Source organism: Podarcis vaucheri, assembly GCF_965113315.1.
Source record: "Podarcis vaucheri genome assembly, chromosome: 10".
Lineage (NCBI taxonomy): Eukaryota > Metazoa > Chordata > Lepidosauria > Squamata > Lacertidae > Podarcis > Podarcis vaucheri.
Window position 1 is genome coordinate 10,720,221 of NC_138748.1, and position 18,488 is coordinate 10,738,708.

Below are 18,488 nucleotides of genomic sequence, written 5' to 3' on the forward strand. Positions count from 1 at the left end.
AAAGTACCATAATTCCACATCCAGCCAGTCAAACAGGCTAGACTTCTGGGACCTCCATAGGCTTCACTATCAAATACAAACAACAGGAAGGAAAGTGAAACTAAAGTAACTGCTTTGCCCTGAAGGCGCTGTGTCAAAAAATTAAGTCGTGTTGATAGGGAACACCCCCAAATTTTCACAAGAAATATATCATAATATAAAATAACATAAGGTTATGTTATGTTTGGGTCCTAATGATTCAGCAAAACTGGTTAGAGTCAGAACATCTCTTTATGTGCGTGTGTGTTTAAGATTAGACTTTATCACAAGGAACACACATATTGGTTAATCATGAGTTATTCTTAAGGTGGGGACGCAGCTGTTGAAGACAGCGAGGATACATAAGCTTTGAAAATACACATTTGACATGTTCTGGAATGTTGGAGGGTATGTACAGTGGTACCTTGGTTTACAACCACAATCCGTTCCGGAGGTCCGTTTGTAAACCAAAACAGGTTGTAACCCAAGGCACGCTTTTGCCAATGGGGCTTTCCTCCACCAAAATTGTTTGTAATCCAAAAAAAATGGGTTGTAATCCAAAAAAAAATGTTGCAAACCGGGACACACACTTCCGGGTTTGACATGTTTGTAATCCAAAACGTATGCAAACCAAGGTATAGGGCAGGAGCTCTCTGCCAGGGTATAAATTATGGACAATTTGGAACTTTTACATCTGCATTTATTATGAATTATTATTTCTAATACGAATGTTGGTAGCTCCATCCTATTTGGCAAATGCAGACAGGGAGCCTTTGCAAGCCGATAGAAACATTCTGCAGACACAGGGGAACATCCAAACATGTAGAATAATATGAGTTTCCACATATTGAGCAAATTATACAATTCTTGTTCTAGGTTTCCAGCTGACCCTCAGACCCATGAAATAGACACAGCTTTTCTTTGGGGATCTGCATTTATGATTGCTCCAGTTCTTCAAGAGGCAAGTACTGGAAACACAATGGTACTGGGAGGAAGCGAAGATGGGCATATCATTCATAGTTTTCAAACAGAAACAGGATGAACTTCTATTTGCTCATGCCCTTGCTGCTGATGCATGATCACAGCCAATTATAGAATATGATTGAATCTCAGAGATAGTCATTATAAATTGATCCTAGTCAATTTTTGGAAGAGATTGGATCCAAGTAAAACTGAAGCAGTGAATACTAGCTCTCACCCAGCTGCTCCCAGATTTTCCTGCATCTCTTGCCTCCCTTCAGAGATGTGTGTTTGCATTCATAGTAAATCAAATTGCTAGAAATTAGCAAAAGGAGGAAAGAGATGGGAAAACAGTTGTGAAGCAGATTGAAATGTTTTGATGCTATTTTTTTAAATAAATAAATAAATCTGTAACATGCGGCCAGGCACTGAGAAAAGGTTTTAAACCACCACGAATACTGATTCATGCATCAGTTATGCTATGTATATAAATCTATTACCTTAAGAGTGCTGCAGTGTGTACAGAGCACAGTAATGAACTCATTGTACTGGCACAACGAGCCTTTCTACCCTTGTACAGCAGGCCAAAAAATTAGATCATAAATCTGCCTTGCTTAAAATGCAGATGCCTAATTGTCAGGGTTGGCAGCCTGGAGGAAAGCCAAGGAGCGGGAAGGTAGCAACAGGCAGTCTTCTGTGCTCAATCTGTGCTGAGCAATGAGTTGCTTAGACTGAGGAGCCATGGCTGAATCATTAGCTGCACAAAGCTAGGTGAAACCCTTTCGGTCATTAGTGCCATGTAACTTGGAGACGTGGGTGGCGCTGTGGGTTAAACCACAGAGCCTAGGACTTGCCGATCAGAAGGCCGTGGTTCGAATCCCCACGACGGGGTGAGCTCCCGTTGCTCGGTCCCTGCTCCTGCCAACCTAGCAGTTACAAAACACGACAAAGTGCAAGTAGATAAATAGGTACCACTCCAGCGGGAAGGTAAACGGCATTTCCGTGCGCTGCTCTGGTTCGCCAGAGGCGGCTTCGTCATGCTGGCCACATGACCCGGAAGCTGTACGCCGGCTCCCTCGGCCAATAAAGCGAGATGAGCGCCGCAACTCCAGAGTCAGCTACAACTGGACCTAATCGTCAGGGGTCCCTTTACCTTTACCTTTTAAGTTATGGTAACTTCAGTACTGTGTCCTAGCTTTGGTGGTGCCTGCAATGGTGGCACTGAAACACAGGCGAGAGCAAGTGAACCACTTCCTCCTCCAGCTTGTGGCCATCTTACACTAATTAAATCAAGCCACAGTTGTGATCATAGTGAAGCCGAAACGAAAAACCTAAGTTCTGAAGATGGTGGTCATTGCACTTTTGAAATTTGACTGGATAGCATCACAATTTGTTTACCAGTGGTATAGTTGTATCTGTAGAAATATCAAACCAAAACTGAGGATATCAACATTGATATAGCAGAAATGTATAAAGCTGTTCCAACTCTTTCATGTTGGTTACAGGGAGCAAGATCAGTAGACGTATATTTCCCAGAAGCACCCTGGTTTGATTACTATACGGTATGTATTTGTAAAGATTACATTATGTCATATATCACTGAGTGTCTTGCATAAAATCTCACTGATCTCCAATCAGCTGGCATTTCAATTGTTTTTCTTCATCTGCCCTTTACTAAACTTCCTAATTTCCATTTTCAAAATCATCATGGAGTCCATCTTTGTTCTGTGCTGAACTAAATCTAAAAATGTTGAAATTTCAAGGTGCCTATGGAATTGCGACTCAGCTGAGCAATGTTTTCTTCCACTTTATGCATTGATTTCCCCATTTTGCATTTTATATATAAAGGTGTGTCTTTCTATACTCTTGTGTGTAATATACCCCACACAGCCTTGGCAATAGGCTCAGGACTGAAAATAGAAAATACTACTTTAGACAAAACAAACACATGCTTAAATTCATCATCACAAGCTAGTTGAGACAAAAGCTATCTAGATGGCTTTAAGAATACATTTAATTTACAGAGGAAAGATCTACCCAAACCTACTAGCTAAATGTATCCTATAAGTGCCTAGGAATGTTTACCAGATGTTGAGGATAAGAAGCAAGAGATGGACATCTCCATCTTGCTTTGTTTATGAGTTCCTCAAGAAAATCTGCTTGGCCATTGTTGAAGATACAATCCTGGACCAGGTGAACCATTGATCTGATCAAGGATAAGCAGGATGCTGCCTTAGATTCCTTGGAGGAAAGGAAGGAGATAAATGTAGTAAAACAAAGAAAATAAAATCTTACGTTTCAGACTAGTTACAAATATGTTTATTTGCATATATGAGAAGCTATAGGTCCCAGGAAGTAATTTGCATTTTTGTTTCAGTAAACATTGTACTATAAACAATAGGCAATTTTGAGTTCAGATTAAAATCCAGTTTACATGCCAACTGGGGAAATGGCTTGTGTATTTATTTTTTAAAACTATATACCGCAGTTTACAACAGTTGCAATACAGTAAAAGCCACAAAAATAATCAAAACAGATCACCAGCTATTTATATAGCCAGAGATGCTGCTACGGTTACTTTTGAAAAAAAATTTCAGCTGTGTCCAATTTTTTGGTAGGGAGATAAAGTGCCAGAGTCAATGCACCGTAAGCGTGTCAACATTGATGCCCCACTGGAAAAGATTCCACTCTTTATCCGAGGAGGATATATTTTGCCAACGCAAGCACCAGCCGTAAGAACTGCTAAGAGGTAACGAACATAATTACCTTTTTAAAAATGATCAAATTAGAAAACTGGCCTGAACTTGGTACCATGCTGCAATTTGTCTGTGTTGTGCACCAAGTGTCAATTTCTTATAAATTACTACGGTAATAAGCGTAATCTCACTTTGCACACTTAAAACCTTCCTGTTTGTTTTTTTCAAATGAAGTTAGATTGCTTTTTGCTCCTTGACATGGCAGAAATGAAATATGGGGCTGTGACCACGCATGGCATTTGGGAGGTGGGTTTCCGAGTAGCCCATGCCTCAATCTAGGTCTACCCAATCTCTATCCTTAGTGCTTATTTCAGGGTTGTTTTTAGCATTGGAGAGTCAGCCTTTCTGCAACTAACATGTCCAGCTGTCCCTTCTTGGGTTTTTGTGGATTGTGGGAACAGGTTTTGCCTCAATGCTTTTGTTTTTCAGGGGGTGGGGGTGGGGGGTTGCACTAAATGTGCAAAAAAAGGTGCACCTATAGCAAACTTGTATGTTCCTGATGAGTACTTTAATCTTGCACCACAACCAACTTTGCAAATTTTCTGTTAGTGTATGGGTAAGAAAATTTCTATTAGTGTATGGGTAAATAAATGCTAAATCATAGCTGTAGATACCAATGAATTTAATAGCCTTCTCAGTTATTCAGGTACACCTCCAGGTCACATTTTTGCTATAATGATATGACCAGGGAGGCTGGAAATTTTGGATTTGAATTGTAGCCTTTGAATTAAGTCTCATGCTCCGCATATGCTTTGGTCTCCCATCGCTATTTATGTCAGATGCTCATAGGGCACTTTCTTCTCCATTGTTCACAGGACCATATTACTGGGTCGTCCTTTCTTGTGTTTCATAATTGTTTTGTTGTTGTTGTGTGTAGTGTGTTTTTATACTGTAAGCCGCCCTCTGATCTCTGGATGAAGGGTGGTATATAAATTTTATAAATAAAAATAACACTATGATAATGAAATGTCTATGGTTAATTGTCATTGTGTTGCATTTTGATGTACCCTGATTTATATTGATGTTTAATGCATGATTTGTGCATGATTTGGTTTTGAATGTGGAATTTGTATTTTAGTTCTTTTATTGATTCCTTTTAGTTTGGATTGGCAAACTGCTTAGAGATTTCTGATGAAATCTGAAGCCGGATAGGACTGTATCACCCACATTTCATAATTAGTTTTAAATTAATAACCCAACAGCCGACTGAATCCATTTGGACTCATTGTTGCCCTGGATGAACAAGGCCAAGCCACTGGTTCTCTCTTCTGGGATGATGGCGACTCTGCCGGTGAGTGTTCAGAAATGCTGGTATTGTATCTAAAACACATTGTATAAAGTGTAAAGGGGGCAGGGAAGGGACTGACCTACTAACTGTCCCTTTAACTTGTGAGGAGGGGAGGGGGGAAGGTTATTATTGAATAGGCAAGCACATCTTGTCTCAACGTGTGTCCTTTGTTATGTTTTAGTCTAAAAGGAAGCTGTTCCTTTTCCTTGTTAGATGACCTAATACTAACATCAGTCTTGTGATTTGTGTTTTGGCAGACACGGTCGAGAATGGAAATTATTTCTATGCCAGATATACATACAGAGAAGTAAGTAGAAAAAAGCACTTGGACAAATAAGGTGTGTATGTAGCAGATGTGGGTGGGGATGGAGAAGAGAGGTTCAGGAAGCAAAAGCAAAGTGAGGAGTAGAAATGAGTAAAAATTAGGCTTGGGAAGTGGTAGCCTCTATTTAGGGAAGACATGTATCAGTTTTTGTTGTTGTTGTTTAGTCATGTCCGACTCTTCATGACCCCATGGACCAGAGCACGCCAGGCACTCCTGTCTTCCACTGCCTCCCGCAGTTTGGTCAAACTCATGTTTGTAGCTTTGAGAACACTGTCCAACCATCTCGTCCTCTGTTGTCCCCTTCTCCTTGTGTCCTCCATCTTTCCCAACATCAGGGTCTTTTCCAGGGAGTCTTTTCTTCTCATGAGGTGGCCAAAGTCTTGGAGCCTCAGCTTCAGGATCTGTCCTTCCAATGAGCACTCAGGGCTGATTTCCTTCAGAATGGAGAGGTTTGATCTTCTTGCAGTCCATGGGACTCTCAAGAGTCTCCTCCAGCACCATAATTCAAAAGCATCCATTTTTTGGCTATCAGCCTTCTTTATGGTCCAGCTCTCACTTCCATACATCACTACTGGGAAAACCATAGCTTTAACTATACGGACCTTTGTTGGCAAGGTGATGTCTCTGCTTTTTAATATGCTGTCTACGTTTGTCACTGCTGTTCTCCCAAGAAGCAGGCGTCTTTTAATTTCATGACTGCTGTCACCATCTGCAGTGATCATGGAGCCCAAGAAAGTAAAATCTCTCACTGCCTCCCTTTCTTCCCCTTCTATTTGCCAGGAAGTGATGGGACCAGTGGCCATGATCTTAGTTTTTTTGATGAGGCAAAAACAAGGGACACACATTTGGAGGGGATCCAATGAATCCTCTTCCTGATTCCTGATATCTCTTTGAAAATCTTCAAGGATGGAGATGCCATAACCTATAGGAGCTGCTCCTTCTCTTCTTTCTAATATCCTGGCAAATGTTTGAACACTGCAGGCATCTTTATCCTCCCTTAATGTCCCTTCCAAGTCAGCTTCGTGCTGTTAGTAATATTGGCAAACATCATGTAACAGGCTATTGGCTGACCATCTCTTTGTTAGGGAGATCGCTTGTTGATAGCCCAAAATGGTTGGTTTGCTCAGTGGGAGGTATTGGTTGAGAGATCACTCTGAAAGGAAAAGCCATGAGTACAGATTGGGGGTAAGTAATGTGGGGTAGCTGATCTGCTGCCAGATAAGAGTTCTACCCCACTTAGGTTTTACCTATATATTTGTAAACCAAGCAGTTCTTACACACATGTCACAAATCCTCTATGTTCTCTCACCCGAAAGGAAACCAAATCAAGGTAGAGTTTTCGCTGCTTGTGGGAAACACACAAAATATCAAGCATTGGTGTTGCTGTAAGTCAGCATGCATATCTCTCTATGAAGAAAAAATCAGAACGTTAGGGAGGACTGAATTACCGCTACTCTCTGATTGCTGCAGCCGAGAAAGGTTCCTTTCCCTCCAGTCCTCCTCTACAGAGCTGCCTATTGATGATGATATTACTCAGGTCTGCAGTCCCAGAAAGATGCAATTGGCATTCAGTCCCAGAAGTATGCAATTAATAGGAGCCATTTAGAAGAACAAAATGACATTAATATTCCTGTGGTGTTGTTCCCAGACCTCCTGCTTACAGCACTGACAGTGAATTGGAGAAGAGTGATGACTATTTTTTCTGCATGATTATCTCTGCAGAGACTGGCATCGGATATTTCGTCTTAATACAGCAGATGCTTTTCCAGCATTAAGGCTCTTCCTTTGCTCTTTTCTTCAGAGTGCTTTTATCTTGTTGTCTTGCACAAAACTGGCATAGGCTGAATGGCAAAGGAAGGAAAAGATTAGACTAGGCTTCTGTCTTTGGCGTGGAGGGCAAAATGTGCCGAAGGCAATTGAGCGGCGATAGCCACTTTTATGTTCTGCAGGAAATCGCTTTGCATTTGATTGCTGGCTCTGTGGCACTTCTATTTCTCATTGCTTAAATTGGATTCTTCTCTGTAGTACCTGAAATTACAACCTGCATTTAAGCCAACCCTAACCGCCAAGTTAACATTGCAAATGTGAGGTAGTTAAATCGGCATTATAATACAGAAGAGGCATGCAATGCAGTGATATATAAGAGAGGCCTTAGAGAAATGTGTGTGTGAATGAGCAGACAGGCAAACACAGAGACACACAGTATTGAACTTTCTTAAAACAACATTCATAAACCTGCAGTAGTGAGAGAGGTGGGAAGCAGGGGCCGTGCCATCAGCTCTCTTGAAAGGTGCTCTGGGAGCCTTTCCTGCTGAAGAGTGAAGTACACACACATTCTTTGTTACAGTCCAAAGACCCACAAAAACACCCCCAAAAGCAAAATATAGCAGGTATACAGAGAAAACATTTTATTAAGAATAGTGAAGTGAGCTTAATAAAACCCCAATATGATAAACCAAGAGAAATGAAAATTTCCAAGAGCAGTGATCATACTCAAAACTGCATTACAAAGTCAAGGGTGAGGGGAAAAGCTTCAGCCCAAATTCATGAGGTTGGGGAGGGAGAAATATGTGGCCAAAGATACTCAGGTCCCAGGCTATTTATATGTAAAATAAATAAATAAATAAATAAATAAATAAATAAATAAATAAATACTGTAAATCTTCATATGCTGTAATTTTCTTACAGTCTATTTAGTCTATTTTTCACTAAAACTGTTCTTACATATGTCTTAATTTTATTCTGATTGAATAGCTGGCCCTGTTTAAGACTGTTTAAAGTAAGAAACACTTAACATCTATTCATTTCCCGTTTTCTTTTTCAAAAGAGAAAGAAACAAGGCACCTATCCATAACTTGAAAACGTATTTATTTATTATTGCATAAACTTTATATGCCGCTTAAATTGTAGAAAAGTTAAAATACCCAAACACATTAAAGTTAAATTAATTAAAGTTAAATTGTAGAAAACCTCAAAGCGGTTTACAAAAAGATAAAACAATAAAACTGGGGGGGGGGATATCACAAGCATACTTTAAAACTTGTATGTTAAAGTTAAAATATCCAAACACATTAAAGTTAACTCAGCTTTCTAAGCATCTGGTTAGGCTTGTCTAAACAAGGTGCCGAAAATAGTACAGTGAATAGCCTGCTTGATCTCAATAGGCAGGGAGTTCCCAGGTGCAGGTGCTGACACACCAAATAATCAAGTTCCTAGAAATGTGGAATGGGTATTATGGGGCACCTATACTAGTGCCATGGAACGCAGGTGGCGCTGTGGGTTAAACCAGAGAGCCTAGGGCTTGCCGATCAGAAGGTTGGCGGTTTGAATCCCCGCGATGGGGTGAGTTCCCGTTGCTCAGTCCCAGCTCCTGCCACCCTAGCAGTTCGGAAGCACATCAGAGTGCAAGCAGATAAAATAGGCACCTCTCCAACGGGAAGGTAAACGGCATTTCTGTGCACTGCTGTGGTTTACCAGAAGCGGCTTAGTCATGCTGGCCACATGACCGGGAAGCTGTACACTGGCTTCCTCGGCCAATAAAGCGAGATGAACGCCGCAACCCCAGAGTCAGCCACGACTGGACCTAATGGTCAGGGATCCCTTTACTTTCTACTAGTGCCAATTCCGACTGAAGCACATAGTGGGCACATAAAATCATTTTAAAAATAAAAAATCACGTAATAGCAGGTGTTGATGGCAGAAAGTGAGGAGGAATTAAAGAACCTTTTAATGAGGGTGAAAGAGGAGAGCACAAAATATGGTTTGAAGCTCAACATCAAAAAAACGAAGATTGTTCCCATCACCTCCTGGCAAATAGAAGGGGAAGAAATGGAGGCAGTGAGAGATTTTACTTTCCTGGGCTCCATGATCACTGCAGATGGTGACAGCGGGCACAAATTTAAAAGACGCCTGCTCCTTGGGAGAAAGGCGTTGGCAAACCTAGACAGTATCTTAAAAAACAGAGACATCACCTTGCCAACAAAGGTCCGTATAGTTAAAACCATGGTTTTCCCAGTAGTGATGTATGGAAGTGAGAGCTGGACCATAAAGAAGGCTGATCGCCGAAGAATTGATGCTTTTGAATTATGGTGCTGGAGGAGACTCTTGAGAGTCCCATGGACTGCAAAAAGATCAAACCTATCCATTCTGAAGGAAATCAGCCTTGAGTGCTCACTGGAAGGACAGATCCTGAAGCTGAGACTCCAATACTTTGGCCACCTCATGAGAAGAGAAGACTCCCTGGAAAAGACCCTGATGTTGGGAAAGATGGAGGGGAACAAGGAGAAGGGGATGACAGAGGACGAGATGGTTGGACGGTGTTCTCGAAGCTACAAACATGAGTCTGACCAAACTGCGGGAGGCAGTGGAAGACAGGAGTGCCTGGCGTGCTCTGGTCCATGGGGTCATGAAGAGTCGGACACGACTAAACGACTAAACAACAATAACAGGTGTAGAGAGGAATGCTGCAGACAGAGGATTCTAGTGAACCACTGTTGGAAACTGACATCTGTCTAGCGAAGTAATTAATACCTTCTCAGTAGCTGGTTTTTGTGGGTCTTTTATTGCTTGAAATGTATTTGGAAGTTGCTCAGTCATTGGCAGCTGTCCCCTTGGGTGTATTTCTTCAGCTTTTAGTGCTAAAGGTTATCTCTCTGAGAGCAGGTGTAATAAAGCACAACACTCAGACGTTGTATCCTGTGCCAACACAGGGCTGTGCTGATTGAGTTTTTATGTGGTTTTCAATGTACCTTGGTTCCCAAACTTAACCCGTTCCGGAAGTCTGTTCCAAAACCAAAGCGCTCTAAAACCAAGGCATGCTTTACCATAGAAAATAATGCAAAATGGATTAATCTGTTCCAGACTTTGAAAAACAGCCCCTAAAACAGCCATTTAACATGATTTTTACTATCTAATGAGACCATTGATCCATAAAATGAAAGCAATAATCAGTGTACTGTACTATAAAATAAATAAGACAGTATTGTAGCTGATAAAATTAAAATTATTTTTTTTCTTATGTGCACTGGTGATAGTCATTGTTTGGATGGGGGGCTTTTATCCACTTCTGCAGTCACACAATCAATCAATCAGTAGCTGAACTGGGTTCCACACAAAAAAACAAGTCACAGAAACGAAGTCAGAAGCCACAGTCACAAGTCAGTCCCATAAAACGAAGAACAAGTCACTGTCAAAAACACGAAAAGCCACGCAAACAAAAACACAAGAAAATAGCAAAAGCTCCAAATATCACCTCTGTGTTGCATGGGTGCTCGGGACTCAACAGCCAACAGACTCAACAGGAAGCCTTTGATTAGCAGTGGGGGACACAATTTACAAACAGAACACACTCAGCATGTTCTGCTTCCAAGGCAAACACCTACTTCTGGGTTTGCAGCGTTCTATTTCCAAGTTGTTCATAAACTAAGCTGTTCTAAAACCAAGGTACCACTGCATGACTATCACTCTGCCTACAATGCACAGGAGACGGGGGCTGGAATCATGTGCTGTTAAAAGGGTGCCTGAATGGCCTCTTAGGGGTTTTTTATTTTATTTATTCTTTGAACAATTCTGAAAAAACACACCATGTCTCTTGCCTTGTTTATCAGAGCTTTCCCAGACCTTATCAGCTTCTTCGGTATCTTTAAAAAGAGGGCATATGGAAACTACGGTAACTAGCTTAGGAGAACCTGTAGAGAGGTGAATAACTAATCCATTAAATTGCAGCTGTGGTAGCTAGTGGTTTGTGAAAGACAAAGTCTCTCTTGTGTAAATGCGCTAAGTCTCTCTTGTGTAAATGCAGCTGGTCCTTTGTGTTCCAATTTAGCTGAATGTTTGTTCATCTGTACTTCTGACACCAAACTGGAATTCTGACAGCAGCACAAGACAGTTCTGTGTAGGAGTTTTAAAAATAAAAAAATAGTGATGCCTGGATCGTTTGCCATTGCATTGTGTGTCAAATGAATGCCTAAAGTATTTTCCTCCTGAATTATTCTAGGGGCACTTGAAGACAAGTATTGTCAACAACAACTACCGTGGGGTCGATTCTCTGATATATGATACAGTTCAGATCCTTGGTGTGACCTCAAGACCTAATGCTGTCGTTATGAATGGAAAAGGCATCCGCACAAGTGACATACATTACCAGGAAAATGGGGTAGGCATTCTGCTTGTGAAATACTTAAAATATTTATTGTTGTTTATTGTTATTCTTGTAATATATATATATATATATATATATATATATATATATATATATATATATATATATATTTGCTTTCGTAGATTTTCACGGGTACAGGAATATGCAGGTTTTGGTGTCTTCGGGTGTCTTCCCGTGTAAGAGTCGGGGTGTCTGTGCGACGTTTCGACGAGGTCTCACTCGTCATCTTCAGGCTGGTGCTTTCGGCTTCTTGTTACTGGAACAGAGCAGAATCTGGTGTTTGAGTTCCTATAAATACTGTTGAGGGGTGTGGTGTATAGCCTCCAACGTTCTGGGCAGAGAGGAAGTTCCTAGATTAGTGTGCCTTTTCTTCTTTTGTTCCTTAATTACTTGAGGGATATCTTGAGTGATTTCATGAGTGATATTCTGAATATCACTGGGTGGGTCATTAAGTGTAGATTAGTTGCTAAAGCTTTCGTGTCTTGACCTCTTGAGCTTGTGAAGAGTTTTTCTGAGAAGATGGCTGTGCTGCATTTAGTTGTGCTCTGGCTTGGCTTCGTGTATAGGGGCGAGCTGTGGTTTTGTGCTTTGTGCCAGCCAGATCTGTGTAGGGATTGCAGGGGGGTGCAGCATCCGGAGGTGCCACTATAGTTTGGCTACTGGATGGAGTCTGTAATATGTCTGTGGAGAGGGTCTGGGTTTGGGTCTGGTGTGGTTGATTGGTGACGGCGTTCTGTGTGCCTCTGGTTCTGGTGTCGGTTTTTGTGGGGAGGGCTAATTTCCAGATGTCTGGCAGGCGGGACGTGTCGTCACGCTTGTTCATGTTGTGAGGGTGTTTCTCTATCTCGATGGCTTCCATGATTATTCTCTTGTGGTGATGTTCCATGTTAAAGAGCAATTTGGAATCTGCAAAATTAATTTCGTGTCCTGTTTCTTTCATGTGTTGGAAAAGAGAGGAAGTTTTTTCTTCTTTTTTGACGGCATTCTTGTGTTCTGCGATACGTGCATTTATTCGTCTGTTTGTTTGTCCAATGTACGTGGCTGGGCAGACTTTGCAGGGTATTTCATAGACCCCTTGGTTTTCCAGCTGGATTTTGTCTTTTGGGTTTCTGAGGATATTGGCTATTTTTTGGTTGGTGCAGAAGGCTGTTTTGATATTGTGTTTATGGAGGATTTTGCTGATTTTGTCTGTAGTGCCCTTGATATAAGGAAGGAGGGCCATGCCATTGTTTTCTTCTGTGTCTTGGTTTTTGGGGGGTGTTTCTTTTTGGATTAGCTTCGTAACCCTGTTTTTCTGGTATCCATTGGCGATTAACACATTTGAGAGATTCTGTAACTCAGTTGTCAAGTGGTCTTTGTCAGCCAGGCGTTTGGTTCTGGAGATGAGAGTCTTGGCTACGGAGTTTATTTGTGCAGGGTGGTGGTGTGATTGTGCATGTAAGTAGCGGTTGGTGTGTGTTTTTTTCCGGTAGATAGTGTGTCCTAGGGAGCCATCAGGTTTTTTGTAGATTAGGACGTCAAGAAAGGGGAGTTGGTTGTTGTCTTCTATTTCCATAGTGAATTGTATTTTGGGGTGTAGGCTGTTGAGATGTGTGAGGAAGCTATCTAGTTTTTCTTTCCCGTGTGGCCAAATTACAAAGGTGTCGTCAACATATCTGAGCCAAAGTTTGGGTTTGTGTTCTGACTTGTCTAAAGCATTGGTTTCAAAGTGTTCCATGTACAAATTTGCGATGACCGGTGAGAGGGGTGATCCCATAGGTGCTCCTTCTATCTGTTTGTATCTTTGTCCATTGTGGATGAAGTACGTGTTGGTTAGGCAGTGGTTGGTCAGGTCCAGGATGTATTTGGGGGGGTTGTATTTGTTTTGAATGGCTGTCAAGGCTTCATTAATGGGCACTTGAGTGAAGAGAGATACAACATCGAAGCTCACAAGTAGGTCATCGGGATGTAGGTATTGCTTCTTTATTGTTTCTATGAACTGGAAGGAGTTAGTAACGTGTGAAGCGATGGATTCTGCATAGGGCTGAAGTTGCTTAGCGAGAAATTTAGCGAGATTTTGTAGAGGTGAGCCTATGGAGCTGACTATTGGTCTGAGTGGTGTTCCTTCTTTGTGTATCTTGGGGAGACCGTAGAGTTTGGGGCATCTGGATGATTTTTCTCTGGGGATGATTCTTAGCTGGATTTCTTCACTGATAGGAGAGGCTTTTATTTTGGATTTGGTGGTTTTTTCCAGATAGGTGGTGGGATCTGTTTTTATAGGTTGGTAGGTAGGGTCTTGGAGTAGATTTGATAGTTTTGCTTGGTAGTATATATATATCACTCTTTCTGTTTTGCTGCAGTTAATCTTCAGACAAAAACTATGTTATTTATCTCGCTGCCCGTAGTGCACTTTATGTAATCAATTAAGTACATTACATTGTCATTACATGATTCCAGTCCGTTCAACTGTGTGGCATTAACCATTGGCAGTAGTACACTGTGTGGTGGTTCCCTGCAACATACCAGAAAGGGCAGAGGGTGGCCTGAAGTGAGTGTGGTGCAAACACACAGGCAGGAGTGCCGGATTGGTTCTGGCACATTTCTGTCACACCATCAGTGGCGTCTCCTTCCTCTTCCCCATCTATGTCCCAATATGCTGTAGTTCAGGGGTTGGCAATGTCTTTTGTTTCCACCTCCATCGTTCTGCCTGGACACCGAGGTCCAGCCCCAAGGGCCTTCTGGCAGCTCCCTCGCTGCGAGAAGCCAAGTTACAGGGAACCAGGCAGAGGGCCTTCTCGGTAGTGGCACCCGCCCTGTGGAACACCCTCCCACCAGATGTCAAAGAGAAAAAGAACTACCAAACTTTTAGAAGACATCTGAAAGCAGCCCTGTTTAGGGAAGCTTTTAATGTTTAATAGGTTATTGTATTTTAGTGTTTTGTTGGAAGCCGCCCAGAGTGGCTGGGGAAACCCAGCCAGATGGGCGGGGTATAAATAATAAATTATTATTATTATTGTTATTTTGAGGCCGGTCTGGTCCACTCCCCGGCAGACCTCTGGGTCGGAAGAGCACCGGAAATAGCGTGTGTGCATGCACATGGGTGCTCCTCCGTCCCGGAAGTGCGCTGGAAATATCTTCTACGGACGCGTACAGGCGCACCTCTGGGTGAGGAGTGCCTGTGTGCGTATGCTATTTCTGGCACTGTTCCAACCCAGAAGTAGGTCCCCATGGCGAGGAAAAAAATGGCGCCACAGGGGGAAAATGCATAGTCCCCACGCCAATCCACAGAACGACCGTGAGCCGGTTCCAGGAAGCTCATGGGCTGGAACCGGCCGATGGGCCTTAGGTTGCCAACCTCTGCTGTAGTTACTTAGGCTGGATCTAGCAAACCAGCGTTTCAGTTAAACATGTTGCAAACTTTGTACGAGAAATCGGGTTGGCAAAAGCGGAACTCCACAGTTTTAGAATGCATAAACAACGCATATGAAACGCTTTTTCTTTGCTGATGTAGCTGAGTCCTCAGTCAGACGAAGGTCAGGTGAGCCATTCCATCCCATTTGCTGTTGACTACTAGCAGATGGGTGTCTGCTGGTGTGTGCAAATCTAGATCATGTTGAAAGGGCTCATGTTGAAGGTGGTTTGCTGCTAAAGGGAAAGCCACAAATATTTTTTTTTGAATCATCACTATATGCTTGCAGCCATGACCTATGGACATGAGGAATGAAGTAGGAAATGGAGGGGGCCTATTAACCAAGCTGAACAGTTTGGCTGCTCCCCATAGTGTTAATATTTATCCAGCATGGGCATGTGAATAGTTTTTTCTGTTCCATTTGGCAGAATGTGCAGTTAGCATTTCAAAAACAGCCACCGCAGTAAGAATGGGAAACTTTTCTGTGTACATATGTGGGAAGACTGCCTGTCTTGTTTCGTGACTGCTATTTACATAAGCTCACAATTACATGTTTTCCAAGCAGCTACAAAATGGCAGCTGTCAGCAGATCATTAGGGCATTGTGTCACAACACTGTTAGGGCCACAGTGAAACATAATCATCATCATCATCATCATCCAGGGCTAGGTAAGGGGCTCAGTTATAATTCCTAAAACAATATGCGATAAAATAAATTCAGCCAGAATTTTGCTTCCAGTGAAGAAGCTCCATAAAGTCCCTCACATCTGGGGCAGTTTCTAGGCAGGCTTGATCAAAATTGGTCCCAAATCCATTTCCTCACCTCCGAGTTCTCAAAAACATCCTCTTCCTTCAGAAAAGGGACCTGGTTTTCTGCTGCTTTCTTGGCAGTGGTGGGGGCAGGGTGATAAATTTCTACAAAATTTCTGAAAGGAGCTGCTGCTTACCTTTACTGGATCTTGCCAGAAAGTATGGCCAGTGAGAAACTCTGGTAAGAACCTCAGGATGCCTTCTTCTGGAAACACCTTGGTTGCGGCATGAAATTGTGTTTTTCCCAAGTCTTTCCAGGTAGCACAGCCAGTGGGAAGTTGTGGAGTGAGCATTGTGCTACCGAGAGTGGTGTAGGGTGCTTATTTCTAAGTTTTAAAAGGATGGGGGGGAAATGGGAAGCCCTTGCCCACCTCATAATATGAAGTAAGGTAAAGAGCAACTCCTTCCCGAAAATTTCAGAGAAATGCCTCCCCCCCCCACCCTGTGATATTTGGGGAGGATTTCATCCCATTACCACCCTGCCATCCACCCAACAATTCATCAAAAACTGGGGGGGGGGGGATGAAATTCTTAGCATAGCTCTTGGCTTGAGCCTAGTGCCTTTCATTTCAGAAATTAATGTCAGGTCTAGAGTAGGAAGATTGAATTTCCCCTAATAGAGATTTTTCCACTCCAAATACCTTGTAGTTGGCTATTTCACTCCAAATATTTTCCGTTATAGATGCTTTACAATTGCACTGCCCTCAAATGGCCCTTAAAGCCAGTAAAAGTCAGAAATCACTTCTGAACACACCATCATATTTTTCTGGAAATAAATCACTAAGGACGCAAGCAAAAAAAAATAATAGTTTTTGCTGTGCTCTCTAGCTGGGAAATGGAGTCAGGATAAGAAGCCCCATTGCTTAATGCTGTTTCTGTAACTTACAATACTGAACAAATTGGTTGAACAAAGAACTAGAGAAAGAGGCTTTGCATGGAAGCAATGGGGGGGGGAGGCCGACACTTTCTATTTTAAACGTGTCAGACTTCATCATTATAATTAATTTAGAATATTTTTTCCCCTGCCTGCATTAAAAATATACTGGAATTACGAAAGGTGCCTATCAGATTACATATCAAAACCAATACTTTTTGATGGGGAGGGGACTGTTCAAGAAAATACTGGTGGCAGGTGATGGGAATGACCTCTGCATGACATGTTGGAGAACTGTGGCCAGTCAAGAGTGGGCAATACTGGGCCATAGGGACAAATAGTCACCACAGCTTCTTGCATTCCTAAAGCATAATATTGTTTTGCCAATAGAAAAGAGAAATTGTGTATCCTTGGGAAATAGTTTCTGGAATAAGGTAGTTGATCAGAATAAGATAAGCCCAGGTAATCAGTATTTGTCCAGAGTAGGCATAGGCAAACTCGGCCCTCCAGATGTTTTGAGACAACAATTCCCATCATCCCTGACCACTGGTCCTGTTAGCTAGGGATGATGGGAGTTGTAGCCCCAAAACATCTGGAGGGCCGAGTTTGCCTATGCCTAGTCCAGAGGATATTGGTTTAGTGTGGCTACAATAGGGCTATCCTCTTTTTCTTATTAAGATCTCTCATTCTTATAGTAAATAGTGAGACTCTAGGGGCCTGAATTCACCAACCTCTCTGTGTGATTTGCTGTTCTTAACAGGATAGGCTTGTGTTTTGGCACACATCTCCTTTAAAACTGTAGACAAATAGTTTACAAATGGATAACAGAGAGAACTTTAGTTAGACTGAATCATAAAAAGATGTAGCCTATTTATTTTTCATGTTGAAATCAGTAATGTTGCATTTTAGTTGTTTTGGAAGTGCTGGAGAGTTCTCAACCATTATCTGCAAAAAAGACAGTGTCTGGGTAGTGACCTTTATCCTGCCTTAGACTTCAGGTGTCTAGACTAGGTATCTTAGCTTATTTCTACATGAGAGGTATGTTATACCAGTCAAAATACAGCGGTATGATTCCAACAAAATGAAGCACTTTTATGTTTCATTGTTTCATAAAGTAATTAAGCATGTATTTAAACCTTCCCCTAAGGGCTTCCCAAATGTTTAGCTTTGGATGGATTGTTCCTGTTCTGGTAATTCCTAATTCTGGAGGTGGTTTTCTTTAAACCCATTTAACATTAATTTTCTTTCTTTCTCACTAGAAACTTGTTGTGCACCTTTCTGTACCACTTGGTGAAGAGTTGGACCTCATACTTCAATAGGATGCTGAAGAAATCAAATAATTTGCTTTGTGATTAAATCTGTAATTTGCATGTCATCATGAATTCTCTTCTGAATTAATAAACATCAGTACCTTGCATATTTTTGTGAGTGTCCCATGTGTCCTCCTTTCTAGAGAATTACAGGGTAGGTTTTCCTGAGAAGCATAAATCAACGTGTCATTTTTAATTTTAATAAATGTCTGGATTCAAAAGTAAGTGGGCCTCCTGCTTCCATAGCAGGCTAGACTTTTTGAAGTCACTATATGAGATATATTCAACTAACTATAATGGCCACAACTAATTTAGGTCCTTTGCAGTGTCTACTCTAAGTAGAAGTTAGTTGAATTCAATACTATGAATGTTGCATCTAGGCCATTTTGCTATGACAGCCACATCTACTTTCACCTAATATCCTAGACTGGATTTCTGTACCCCAAAGAGGATCAAAAGCACTCACCAAAAAGGTTGACCTCATCATCATCAGGCAAGATTAGATATATGGTGGTTCAGTTTTTAATTCAATTCATCCCTTGATGCTGCAGTTGTCAAATGCTGATGTCAGGGTGGGTGTCAGGAGCAGGTAAGAAATAA

At 41.8% G+C, this 18,488-nt stretch overlaps 1 protein-coding gene across 1 annotated transcript in view; it reads left to right on the forward strand.

Moving 5' to 3' along the window:
• The window catches only part of LOC309541594 (sucrase-isomaltase, intestinal-like), a 111,677-nt gene extending 93,682 nt beyond the window's left edge, over nt 1-17,995 (forward strand). The window contains exons 17-23 of the mRNA XM_082239600.1: nt 895-983; nt 2,488-2,540; nt 3,597-3,727; nt 4,937-5,025; nt 5,280-5,329; nt 11,343-11,501; nt 17,838-17,995. Coding sequence (XP_082095726.1) covers nt 895-983; nt 2,488-2,540; nt 3,597-3,727; nt 4,937-5,025; nt 5,280-5,329; nt 11,343-11,501; nt 17,838-17,897 — 631 coding nt within the window. The 3' untranslated portion in view covers nt 17,898-17,995. The remainder of the gene's footprint in view (nt 1-894; nt 984-2,487; nt 2,541-3,596; nt 3,728-4,936; nt 5,026-5,279; nt 5,330-11,342; nt 11,502-17,837) is intronic.
• The last annotated feature ends 493 nt before the right edge of the window (nt 17,996-18,488 follow it).